Below are 13,267 nucleotides of genomic sequence, written 5' to 3'. Positions count from 1 at the left end.
TCGAAAGCCATGACAATTCTTGAACTATTAACTCCACTCTTAAATATTTGATAATTTCTTAATTCTAGTGGTTAGTTAGTACGTCTGGAAGCATACGTTATCATTTATTAATAAATAAAACTTCATTTAATAAAAATAAAAATAAAAATTTTATTTTCGGAGTTGCCTGCTGGGAAAGCAAATGGGCTCAACCTACCTATTGGTGAAATTCCGAAATTTGGACCGGCATGTGGACCGGCATCCATAAAACCGACCCGGCCCAAAAAGCCGAAAAGTCGTACACATAAGCATGGTGAAATTGCTCCAAAAGAGAAGCCTATAAATGGCATGATACGATATGCCGAGGAGTTTAAAGGCATCGGTATCGCTGCGAAGCGTCGAATTTGATTTTATATGCTCGAACCACGCGCATGACACGCATCGCAACCGGAGCACGGCTGGCGAACCGGGCGGAGACGGTGCAGCGATCGGGTCGTCGGATCCGCTTCAACTGACCCGTCGGAGCGAGAGAAGAGAAAGAGATGTGGGTGTTTTACCTGATCTCGTTGCCCTTGACGGTGGGCATGGTGATTTTGACGCTGAGGTACTTCGCGGGTCCAGAAGTCCCTCGCTATGTGATGCTCACAGTCGGATACACTTGGTTCTGTTCTCTCTCCATTATCATCCTCGTTCCAGCTGATATTTGGACGGTACGTTAGCAAAACTTTGATTGCTTTACTTTTTTTTTTTTTTTTGGGGAAAAAATCGGCATTTTTGGAGTCAATTATTGATTTAGAAGCGTTTTGATTTTTTTTTTTTGGTTTTTGTTTTTTTTTTTGGGGGGGGGGTGTTGTGTGTGTGTTTAATTTATTTGGTTTCAGATAGTGTGAACACAATGTTGTGCTTAGTGATCTGGAAATTTTGTTAGGATTCTTTCGCGTCGTGTGAATTAGGTTTGATTTTATTGGTTTCTGTGGATTTGGATTTTCGCTGTATGATGGTACAATTGATTTCGCAATGCCAATTTCGTGATTAATCTTGGGTGGTTCGGTTAGGGTTGGTGAATTGTTTGGAAATTTGGAATTTTAGCGTAATTTTCACGCATTAATCAGTCTGGAATGCAGCGTTTCATGACAGAATTAAGTGGCATAAACATTTTTCTTCTGGATTGTTATTGATTCTGCATTATTAGTTGTAGCAAAGCTAAAGAAACAAAAGGGGGAAAAAAACAAGAAAAATCACAAATTTGCCCCAGGGCAAATTTTTTTCCCCCCTTGTTTTTTGCTCAAAGACAAGAAAGAAACACTTGCCTATATTCAGTTTTCGTTTTGGTGCTGCGTATGATGTTCATGTGAACTAAGAACTAAGTTTTAAAGCCTTATATGCCAGCATATAATTTAGCATTGTTTTTATCCAACCAGGAACTCTCTCTTTCCTTTCTGCATTCCATAATTATTGTGCCAATAGTGTTAGGCAAACTCGAAACAAGAAAATAAATATAAATATGATTGCTAAATGTAGAACATATCCTTTTGTTTTTTTAAAATGCCTAAAGTCTTGCTGTTTTCAATATATTTTGAATTTGAAAGTAATGATTGTTTGAAGCATATGTCTCTATAATGGTTGATGTGCTTTGACTAACGTAGCTTGTTCGTTTGTTACGTGTACAGACAATAAATGATATCTATAGTGGAGGAATCTCTTTCTTTTGGAGCTGGTCATATTGGAGTACTTTTTTACTGACTTGGTATTTATTCTGAACTCTTGACTCCTTTTGTCCCTCTCTATTATCCGTTTATATATCTAAGTAGTAAAGCTTGAAATAAAGGGCATACATAGTAGGATTTTTGGTAGTTATTTGTATGATACGTATTGGCTGTTTGCATGGTTTGGTAGTTAAATATATATGTTTGGAATCTTATTTGATTGATTTGACTTGAGTTTCAAGTAATGAAATTTTATCTTTCAACTATTTGTGGTTGGTGTAAATTATTATTTTTACGTTCAAGAGATTTTTTTTGCTGGATTTACAGATTAGACATGCACATTTCCTCATATATTTAAATTATCTCTAAGCAGGGCTGTGGTGCCCCTTATTCAGGGTTTTGAAGATGCTGGAGACTTCACTGTGACAGAAAGATTGAAGACTAGTGTGCATGTAAATTTAGTCTTTTATCTAATACTAGGAGCAATTGGCCTTTTCGGACTTATTCTCCTTATCATGATGCACAAAAACTGGTTTGTATCTCACCTTCTAAAAGTTGGAGTTCCACTAATGGATTATAGTTTTTGTGATCTGAATTTAGCTCAAGATATCATTACTAAATTTATTTATTTATTTATTTTTTTAATTTATTATTTATTTTTTTTTAGCTTTATACAGTCTTGATGTCTCTGCGTTTATTTGCTGTATTTGTGCATGCTTTTTATGTTCTAAATAAATTTATTTGTCACAGATGAATGAAGCATGGTAATATTACTTAAAGGGAAGTGTTCTAGGATTTGCCATGGGATGCTTGTTTGAGCTATTTCTTCTTATTATTTTTCTTGATGCATTTATAAACAGGGGTGGAAGTGTTCTAGGATTTGCCATGGGATGCTCAAATACATTTGGGCTTGTCACAGGCGCATTTCTTCTTGGCTTTGGTTTGAGTGAAATTCCTAAGAGCATTTGGAAAAATGCAGATTGGACCATCCGCCAAAAAGTTCTTTCTCATAAAATTGCTAAAATGGCTGTAAAACTTGATGATGCTCATCAAGAACTTTCAAATGCTATAGTGGTAATTTTTCAAACTTGATGATGAGAAAAATATCTTGGAGTGGACAATGCTATAAAAGTACTGAGAGAAAATCCACCAATATTTCCTATTTTTTAAGGACACTAAATTATCTTTCTGTTCATTCCTGTATCATGCATGTCAAATCTTTAGCACTTCCATAAAGGATTTTTGTGTCTGATATAACTGATAACATGTATCATTTTATTTTATCCAAACTTGATGGTGGTTTCTTTGATAGGTCGCTCAAGCAACATCAAATCAGATGTCCAAGCGTGACCCTTTGAGACGTTACATGGATGTCATTGACAATATGTTAACTCAAATGGTATTTGCTTACTTTTATTTTAACAATTGAATTAAGTAATTAACCTTTGTTCCATTGAGGTTTGACATTTGGGACATAATTCCTTCCAGTTCAGGGAAGACCCATCGTTCAAACCTCAAGGTGGACGATTAGGGGAAAATGATATGGATTATGATACTGATGAGAAGTCGATGGCAACGCTCAGGCGTCATCTTCGGGGAGCACGGGAAGAATATTACAGATATAAAAGGTTAGCTGAACTTTTTGAGTAAAATAAAAAACTGCATTGTGCTATGCCATTATCTATAAGCTTGCATATATTTTCATTTTTGTTCTAAAATTATATTTATGTTGCTTTCATTTTGATTCTATATCTTATTCAATTCAGTTTAAGATAACATGCCTAAACACAGATTGTTGATTTCTGACAGAATTTTGTTAATATATACCTGATGAAAGTTATGGCCATTGTGAGACTCAGTATGCATCCATTGGGTGGTATTATTGATTGTTGATTTCTGACAGAATTATGTGGTATTATTGTTGCCATGTTAAACATGTCTTTGCTGGGGCCTGGATGCAAGGTCTAATTTGTTCTGTGTACCCTCTTCATTCAAGTTCACACCTGCTTAATTCTCTTGGATGAATTCACACCTATTTGCCATTTCCTCATGGAGCAAGTTCACCTGTTTATTGTTTCCTCTTGGACCAAGTCCACACCTGTTTATTGTTTTCTCATAAGCATTTCCACATTGTTCATTGTTTCCTCTTGGAGCAAGTTCACATCTGCCTAGAGTTTTGTCTTGGATGCATGTTCATGGATTAAGCTAATGAATGTTGATTAACGTTTGTTACAGAACGTTGTTAACCAATGTTTACTTTTAACTTTTCTTCACAGTATTCTAATATTTGATTTTCGTTCTCATTGTTCAAGTACAGCTGCACTGTCACATTTTGATAAGAACTCACTTTCAGTTGATTGTATACTTGCAATGTTTTTGTTTATCATGTCTAGTTTTTGACTGTTAATTTTGCAGTGAGTATTTGACCTATGTTAAGGAGGCCCTTGAACTGGAAGATACGATAAAAAACTATGAACGGCGTAGTTCAACTGGATGGTCTGTCTTTAATCATGCACTCCTCCATTCTTATTACAGTTATCATTGCTACTCTGTTATATTGTCTTCTTAACAAGCACACTTGCACACCCACACATAAATCTATATAATGGTTCTCTTTTGACCTTTAACTTTCATGCTCTTTATTTTTTCAGGAAATATATTTCAAGCTTCAGACCTACTAGAACTGGCAAGCTAGGGTCTCTTATTGATACTTTGGGTAATAATAAGATATTTTGATCCATTTGTTCCTTTAAAATTGTTGGTTTTTATTGCTTAAGGAATACTCGACCCTTTTATGTTATGATTACATCTATTATGTTTTAGTTCAATAGAGAGTATTTTAATTATTACTTCTATCTAATGGGAAGATATTTATTTGAAACAGCTCTTTGTAATCTTCAGGTTAGCTTATTTTTATGATGAGTGTGTGATAGAATGAATGTTGTTAAATTTCTATGCTTAAAATAGGCATGTGTACTATTTCCAATCTGAATCCTATTTAGCTACTAAGTTTCAGGTTAGTTCTGAAAAATTCTATCAACAATCACACAAAATTTTATCAGTATCTTGCTTGGTGGTAAAAATTATATAAACAATTTGAACTGAAATCGTCAAATAAATTGTTATATTGCAGAATTTCTTTGGCGGTGCATATTAAGAAAACAAGTTCAGAAAGTTTTGGCTATCATCCTTGCTATTTTGTCTGTTGCTATTCTTTTAGCTGAGGCAACCCTTCTTCCAAAATTCGATTTATCTCTTTTCTCAATCCTCATAAATTTGGTTAACCGGCAGGAGGTTCTCGTACAGGTATCCTATGATATTTGTATTCTTTTTCATTTCTCAATTTGGTATTTGGGCAAATGATCTTTCACCTAGAAGTTTGAAACTTTATTTGGGTTTCATATCTGATCCCAAAATTTATCATTTTTCTCGTGGAAATCAAATTTTAGTGGGAGTTATATTTCTGTATATCTTTGACTTACATTTCTAAGTATGAAAAGAGCCCATGTCTTTTTTTTTTTTTTTTCATATTTTTTTATCTGAACATACTTCTGTCGTGTTTCATGATTTGCAAATATTCAAGAATGTAATATGTGATTTGAAAGGTAAAATATTGTTGGGCGTTAATTCAAAACATACTTGATGTTGCTTATATCTGTATAGTTTATCTGGATCCTCCCATTTTGACATTTTACATTGCACTACCACCGCTGTCCATTGTGCATCGAAGTGGAACAAAGTCTTTCAAGATGGTATCTCTTTTGGTGGATGGTGTGTAAATAATACTTTAAAGTGGAGTGGAACATTTAAATGTGTGAAAACAGGTACTAGCTAGGCAATCATTGATTGTTTGGACATAAGAGTAAGTTGCTAGATGTGTTGCTTGGACTTGGCAAAAATGAAGTATCTGTGTCGACAGGACACAGATACAGGTTTGGAATATGTAGTGGATATGTGAATTTGCAGCAGAGTACAGCTGTTGAGACTTGTCAGAATATTTAATAGGATGGTTATTTTGTTTTTGCAAAGCTAGAAGTTTTGGTTTTCTAAAAGGCTTCTTCGTATTAAAAGTTTTATTAAACTTACTCTTATTAAAAAATTGTTTTTTAAGTTTACCATATATTAAATATTATTAAATTTTTATATTTTTAGACATATCCCCATGCCTGTATCCAAAATTTGGATCCTTAAAAGCGGTATCCCCATATCCTAGATTTTGGAAATAAAAGGATTGGGCTCCTAGATTCATATCCATATCCGACACCCGTACCCGAGTCCAAGCAACATAGCTTGCTAGGCACTTGCTAGATGCTATGGGTGGTTGCCTAGGGTTCTATGAACTAGTTTTTTTAGAAACAAAAATTATTAAAAAAGCAAGTTCGTTAGTAAATAGGCGCCCTTCAAAGGATTTTTCCCCCCATCGTTCAGTTGACCGGTACAATCCCACCTTCAAGTTCAGGAGTCGTAAGTCCAACAGCTTATACCTTATAAATAGGAGACCAGTTCACTTCATCTATTTTCTTCCAGCAGCATATTTCGAGCTGTTTAAAAATAGAATGTTAATCTCATGTTAAATTCAGAGTTTCTTCTTTGCGATACGTATTCCCATACAAGTTAACCTCATGAATTTTCATTCACTTAAAAGATTTCCTTCTGCTCTTTATTCATCTAACCCTTTATTTTAGCTGGTAATGTATATCTGGCATTGCAATCATTTTTGGAGAATGAGCATACTCTGGATATCTGTTTTATTTTTCCTTCCTTGTCTTCATCTGTCTTTTTGCTAAACTTTTATTCCTGGTTTTGTGAATCGAGTGACACCTTGTTTGTTGATCTGTTTTATCATGCCTAGCAATCATGGTATTCCTAATGCTCTTGTGGATTTACCATATTTTTTTCGTTACTTTCTTTTCTACACTAGACTGTTGAAATTATAAAGTGATTATTTATTCTTTCCCCAGATTTTTGCTTTTGTACCTCTGATGTATATGTGCATCTGCACATACTATTCCTTGTTCAAAGTTGGGATGTTGATGTTTTACTCACTCACGCCAAGGCAAACTAGCTCAGTAAACTTGCTTATGATATGCTCGTAAGTTTCTACTGATAACTTTGTTATTAAAACTTGATGTTTTAGTCATTTTCTGTAAACATTACTTGCATCCTGTTCCTTCATTTCTGCTAGGATGGTTGCTCGGTATGCTCCTCCAATTTCATACAACTTTCTCAATCTCGTTCCTCTTGGACCTCGTGATCAAAGAAAAATAACTATATTTGAAAAGGTAACTGTTTATCTTCCATCCTCATTATTTTCAATGTTCTTAATGATAAGTATTTTCAATGTTCTTAATGATAATTTCACGTCTAACTGAAACTTAATAAAGTGTATTATTTGTCTTACACATTTAGTGTGTGATTTTATATAAATATATAAATGAATAGATAAATTAATAAATGTATATGCGTGTATGTTTTTTCTTTGACAATTTGTCCATTATATGAGATAAAAGTTTTAGATTTTGTTTGGATACATGCTTTCTTGAATTATTTGAGTTATAATGTTTAATGAGAGAACAGGTTCAGTGTCACTGTTTATTTTGCTTGGTAGCATGACCTCTTCACAGTGTTCACACTGGGTTATGATATGAGGCCACTGTGATTAATTTCATAGTTGATGGATATGACGAATTAGAAGGTTGTGAGACTATGGCTTTAATGCACATAATCATTATCTTTCTAGTTTATGATACAAAGAGGATTCCTTTCGAGGCTACTAAAGAAAACCTATACATATATGTGTGTCAGTGTATTTTCAAAGATTTGTCTTCAGAATGCTTCCTGTTTGATGATCTAGTTTTTGTGCTAGCTCTGAATTTCCCTTGTTAATTGTGGCCAAGATTCTTGTCTGGGATTTTGTATGCGTTTACTTGTTTTAGTTTCTTGCCCATGGTCTTTAAAATGCTTGACTGTGTTCCAATTTAGTACTTTGAAAATTAATGGCTCCAAAAATTTTCTTCTCAGTTTATAATTGATGGACTATACCTTGTTGTATTTTACAATTTTGGTTGCAGCGAATGGGAAATATTGACCAAGCTGTCCCCTTCTTTGGGAGTGAGTTTAACAGAATATATCCGCTTATTATGGTTGTGTACACCTTGTTAGTTGCCAGCAATTTCTTTGACCGTGTAATTGATTTTTTTGGGAGCTGGAAGAGATTTAGACTTCAAACTGAGGCAGGTGATATGGATGGTTTTGATCCATCGGGATTAATTATCTTACAGAAAGGTAAATCATGAAAAGATTTGTTCTTCCTTGAATGCATAAACTGATATTTCACCTTGACCTGGACCTCTGAATATAAACGATATGGGCTTTGCAATCATAATGTCTAAAATTATGTGTCTGATATTAAGTTGTCCTGATTTTCTCAGAAAGATCTTGGCTTGAACAAGGCCTTAAAGTTGGTGAGCATGTTGTTCCATTGGCAAGGAATTTCAATGGCACAGATATAGAGTCTGGCAGCAATAATGCAGTATGTACACGAACCACGTATCTTTTATTCGTCTACAGGACATTATCACAAGTATTCTAATATGGAATCCTTTTCTGAATATCTATCATATAGTTTAACCAAAATCAGTAAATTTTTCTGTTCTTCGTTTCTGTTCATCAATGCTAGTTTGATAATGGTGTATGTTTTCTAACTTAGAAAATGAAATGTTTAGGATAGGATTGCTGTTGAAATGAAGGCAACAACCAGTTTAATCAATGATGGCATGAAAGGAACTCCTTCAAAATCTTCAAATGAAGAAGCTCGTAAATATGGATCCCACAGAGAAGCCATCGGCAATAAATATGCTGCCTTGAGAGAACAAAGCAAACAAGGATCATCCAATATGAAGCCAGTGGAGAAGAATATTGCTTCCGCCAAGGTTTCCTTGCTTGATAATAGCAAACCTAACCCAAGTGACACTACAGAAGGCCCATCTTCTGGCCTGGCTTCGAAGTGGGCATCTATGAAGTCTGGCTTTCAGAGTTTCAAGGCGAACTTAGGGGCCAAAAAGTTTCTTCCCTTGCGCCAAAGCCAGGAAAGTAATCTCGTTTCTCGTGTATCCTCTTCCGAGTCCCTCGATGAAATATTTCAGAGATTAAAAAGACCATCTGTGGACCATGTTAGTTATGCTGATAAAGATGATGATGAAGACGATATGGAAATAAAGAATTCTGGCGATAGATAATATTTATGATTTGTTAAGGGAAAGGAACATGTCACTGTTGTTGAAGTGGGGGACTATAAAAGCCCATAAAATATGTACAAATCCTGTGTAGGGGCTGGTACCCTGTGCTCCAAGAGATCCAGATTCCGGATACGTTTTAAGCCTTTGAAGGATGTTGTGCAATTCCGAAATCATATACGTTTTAGCAGTAGCTGATTGGAAGACGCAGAGACAATATGATAGTTTAATACAAATATGTTCAATTTGTAATATAGGAAGGAAAACAGTTGTGAATCAGCAGGGGAATTTTGTAATTTGAATTATACCATGTTGGTTTTCTGCTTTCTCTGCCGGTCATATAAAGAGCTGTTACTTTCTTACTTTTCTTTTTTTCTTAATTTGTGGACGTTACCGTGTTACCTTGGATTACACAGCATGCATTTAAAACCTGGATTCTTAGTACATCTGTTACTTTGAAAATATTTGTCTTTTGGAAATAGCCCGGTGATGGCTCTCTTTAGACTACCCCATTGAAGTTTTATGCATTGTGAAAAGTATACCTCGTGTGCAATCTTTGTTTTGGGAAGCCCATTTGAACAGATTTCAACTTTAATTATTTATTACAGATAAATAAGAGCCAAATATTAAAACTAAAATACTTATGAACGTTCTAGTGGTTATTGCACCATCAACCAATCCCATCCAGAAAGGAAAAGGAAAAGGAAAAAAAAAAAAAAAAAACTTGGTCGTAGGAGTAGTGCTATTTCGTTCCATCGCTTTAGGTTCTCCAATAGGCATGTATCAGCGTCAGCAATGAAATGTGAATGACAAAAGGTACGTTAATTTAATGTTCAAAATTGATGGGAAAGTTTGGCAAACTAGGTTTAAAAGTTAGGCAGAAATGACGCCTAACCTTCCAATATCATTATCACTATATATACATATAGGTAGGTGCACTTTAAGATGCACTTTATTTGTTTAATTTTATATGTATATATGTTAAATGAAAAAAATTCTTTAATACATAGAAACCGTTAATAAATGTTTATAAGTTATAACCATATAGACATCCTTATTATTATTTGGAGACGTTATTAATCACTATACCATTTTTTTTTGTTTTTTTTTTGGATAACACTATTAATCAGTATATCTATTGGAGATCGTCAATCAATTTATATTAGATGGCCCAAGAATTATATCTAATGGAATGAAGAAAAGGACTATATAACGATTTGGGATTATACATCAAACACCATGTACAGGCATGTAAATTTGATTAGAGATGGCATTGAAATTAAACTCCACCAAAGGAAGCTACAAGATGGATATCCAACAAAAAATCTAAACAAAAGAGAGTATAATCGCATATACCGACATGAAACACATTCAATATGATACATATTACCAAGGATAACACGACTCTTCAGAGTCAATATTCCAATTCCAACATTTCTACCAAATTACGCAAATTTGTCGTAGGAATTCAGCAACTTCCTTACATGAAAGCCAACTATAATATATATTATTATTAAATAATAAAATCATGTCTAACTTGACTCGATGACTTCGTTCAGAAAAAAATAATTTTAACATGTTAGGCTTGTTGAAATTACAAATTTAACCTTTTCGCCGGAGTTTAAGAAACCAAACCAAAAACTGTACTGTTTCAGGCAGATCAGAAACGTTCATATTTCTTTTCCAGTATCCCAAAAATATACGGTCTGCTTTTCTATAATTCCATTCCAGTCCCTTCTTCTTCTTCTTCTTCTTCTTTATTATCCTAATATAAACTTTCTCTTACAGTGTTGGAATGCATAAAAACCTGATCTTTGTTCCTCTTTTCTTTAGTCCGAAGCAATTTAGACCAAAACCCAGGTTTCTTTTTCCCACTTTTAACATCTCCAAAATCATGAGCTTTTGTCACAAAAGCTATGGACCTGCTCTTCTTCAACCCACTTCCGACGTTAAGCATGAAAGAGATCGAACCCATCGCTTCCGAAACATTCCGATGATGATGACGCCGCCGTCGAGAAGAAGCCGATGATATTTCATCGTAGGTAGAAGATGATAAAGAAGGAGACTCTGACAAAGAAGTATTATTGTAATAATAAGCTCCCATGGCCGTTTTCATGTTGTTAGAAACATTGAGCTGAGAAAGTCTCTCTCTCAGACAAGATGAACAAACTCCCGGTGTTTGATTCGTATTTGGGTGCTTCATGCATCTTTCTCCTGATTCCGACCAACCCATTTCCCGATCTTTTTCTTTTAATTTTCTTTTAGTTTGCTTTTTACCTCGCTCTCTCTCTCTCTCTCTCTCTCTCTCTCTGTAATATTTCTTTTTTCCAAACTGTGTGTGATGCAGCTCTCTATAGAAACGATGGGTTTGAAATTCTTTATTGTTGTGTGCCATATATACAGGGGATGGGTATGCACTACCCATCCACGAAACTTCCTTCTCTCTTTCGCACGAAACCGTGCTAAAATCACAGCTCATAATTATATTTGGTCACAGGCACAAATATGATGGGAAAATCTTTTCTATCAGGGTGATATAATTAGCCACTTAAATAACTTATTACATGGACGAAGCATATAGTTTCATTGGTAGGGTATTTTTATTTGTATCTATGAAAATATGAATTTGAGTTATAAAAAAAATTTTTTTTGAATAGTTTGTAAATTAGATAAATTATTTAAAAAATAAAAAATAATTTAGGGGGATGTATTCAATTTAGAATTTGAAGGATTTTAAAAGTCTTTTAAAGTTTTGATGTATTCGATTTAGATTTTAAAGGAGTCCATACAAATCTAATGATATTCAATTCAGATTTTGATGGATTTTATAAAAGTCCATTAAAATCTAGATGTATTCAATTAGGACTTTATAAAATTCTTTTAAAATCTGGTGGTATTTAAAAAGTCATTGATTTTAAAAGACTTTAAAAAAAGATGGATTTTAATGGATTTGAAAGGATTTTAACAGGAAAATTGTGAAGAAAATTGTCAATATGAAATCCACCTTTAAATCCAAAGATTTCATTGGATTCTTACAAAATCTTTATGGAGTCTGTAGAATTCCATAACAATCCATCAAATCATTTAAAGTCTATAATTCATTTTAAATCCATCAAACTCTAAATTGAATACATCCCTCTTAATACGTGATAATATTTATTTAGAACCTACATATGATTATAAATTAATATCATGTTGACATAATTAGCCACTTATATAACTTATTACATGGACGAAACAGGTAATTCTAGTGGTAGAGCATTTCTATTTATATCTATGAAAATACGAATTCGAATCATAAAAAAAAATTTTTTTTGGATAATTTGTAAATTAGATAAATTATTCAAAAAAACAAAAAATAAATTAATACGTGACAATATTTATTTAGAACCCATAAATTATTAAATATACATTATATATTCTTAAATAAAAAAAATTTATGACTTCTGTCATAATAAAAAATAATATAAGATGAAATGATATATAAAACATATTCCATGTTATTCTATATTATTTTCAATTAAACAGAATGTAAATTTAATAATTTGTAATCACATATAATCTACTACAATATTAAAATAAAATATGCATATCTTATTTTAAAATCGTTATGTGTTTGGTTGTTAATGGAATGTGACTTCTTATCTGTATGCTTGCACTAAATAAATAATAAATAAATAAATAATGATAATAATAATAATAAAAACAGTTGTTGGCTGTTACATATGGGAAACCACCCACACGTTATGATACAGAGGGTGAGGGAATAAGGTGACAGCCGTGTAAATCACGAACCTTGACGTTGTCGTTTGAAAGCGAGGAAGGTTGAGCTGCTAGTTTGAACGGTCAACGTAAACGACGGAAGCGATGGCAATAAATTCGTGGGGATTTTTTTAATTTTTTTTTAATTTTGAAAAATGGTGATGAATTACGTGGCGAGATATTAGTGGGGGACTTTATTGGGCGGCGGTGCACGTGAAAAGAATATATGGTCTCGAGCCACTTCGGATTTAATTAATTATTATTTAATTAAAAAGACAAAAAATGATCTGCACCGCACGAGGATTTGGGGGTGTTCCCATATATTGCACACGAGTGGGTCCTGATGATATGGTACAATTTGGTTTATTATACAACGTGTGGAAACGCGTGTCATATCCTTTGCACGTGGGGTTCGTCGCCTAATCCAACGACCATGATTGACGGGATCGATAACAGTTTTTTTTGGATGAATCTGGTCCCGTGGTGAGAATAGGAGTTTTATGTTTTGTCGGTTTTAACATTTTGCTTGTATTAACCACTCACTACCGACATGTTTGCTAACGGTTAAACATATTATTATTATAA

At 33.7% G+C, this 13,267-nt stretch overlaps 2 protein-coding genes across 3 annotated transcripts; one reads left to right on the top strand and one right to left on the bottom strand.

The window, feature by feature from the left end:
* The first annotated feature begins 335 nt into the window (after positions 1 to 335).
* On the top strand, positions 336 to 9,282 carry LOC107425310 (uncharacterized). Of its 2 annotated transcripts, none has more exons than XM_048479782.2 (14): positions 336 to 689; positions 1,650 to 1,726; positions 2,059 to 2,217; positions 2,546 to 2,759; positions 2,998 to 3,084; positions 3,174 to 3,313; positions 4,101 to 4,181; positions 4,337 to 4,401; positions 4,819 to 4,991; positions 6,647 to 6,777; positions 6,871 to 6,967; positions 7,757 to 7,970; positions 8,117 to 8,217; positions 8,411 to 9,282. In XM_048479782.2, the coding sequence occupies exons 1-14, from the start codon at positions 522 to 524 to the stop codon at positions 8,921 to 8,923; spliced, it is 2,220 nt and encodes a 739-aa protein (XP_048335739.2). In that variant the 5' UTR covers positions 336 to 521; the 3' UTR covers positions 8,924 to 9,282. The 2 variants fall into 2 exon arrangements, with proteins under 2 accessions (XP_048335739.2, XP_048335740.2); XM_048479783.2 differs by having other exon boundaries at positions 627 to 689; positions 2,081 to 2,217.
* Positions 9,283 to 10,166: 884 nt separating this feature from the next.
* Positions 10,167 to 11,298, bottom strand: LOC107425283 (uncharacterized). The gene has a single exon (XM_048479784.2). The coding sequence runs from the start codon at positions 11,151 to 11,153 to the stop codon at positions 10,686 to 10,688; it is 468 nt and encodes a 155-aa protein (XP_048335741.2). The 5' UTR covers positions 11,154 to 11,298; the 3' UTR covers positions 10,167 to 10,685.
* Positions 11,299 to 13,267: the final 1,969 nt, after the last annotated feature.

This window comes from Ziziphus jujuba, chromosome 7 (assembly GCF_031755915.1).
Source record: "Ziziphus jujuba cultivar Dongzao chromosome 7, ASM3175591v1".
Classification (NCBI taxonomy): domain Eukaryota; kingdom Viridiplantae; phylum Streptophyta; class Magnoliopsida; order Rosales; family Rhamnaceae; genus Ziziphus; species Ziziphus jujuba.
This window is presented reverse-complemented; position numbering and strand designations above follow the sequence as displayed.

What these genes read in the sequence shown, in the direction of transcription:
- LOC107425310 (XM_048479782.2), top strand. Translation starts at nt 522, where the DNA reads ATGTGGGTGTTTTACCTGATCTCGTTGCCCTTGACGGTGGGCATGGTG. An exon ending in TTCCAGCTGATATTTGGACG is followed by an intron (nt 690 to 1,649) that starts GTACGTTAGCAA and finishes TTACGTGTACAG; the next exon opens with ACAATAAATGATATCTATAG. An exon ending in GAATATTACAGATATAAAAG is followed by an intron (nt 3,314 to 4,100) that starts GTTAGCTGAACT and finishes TTAATTTTGCAG; the next exon opens with TGAGTATTTGACCTATGTTA.
- LOC107425283 (XM_048479784.2), bottom strand. Translation starts at nt 11,153, where the DNA reads ATGGGTTGGTCGGAATCAGGAGAAAGATGCATGAAGCACCCAAATACG.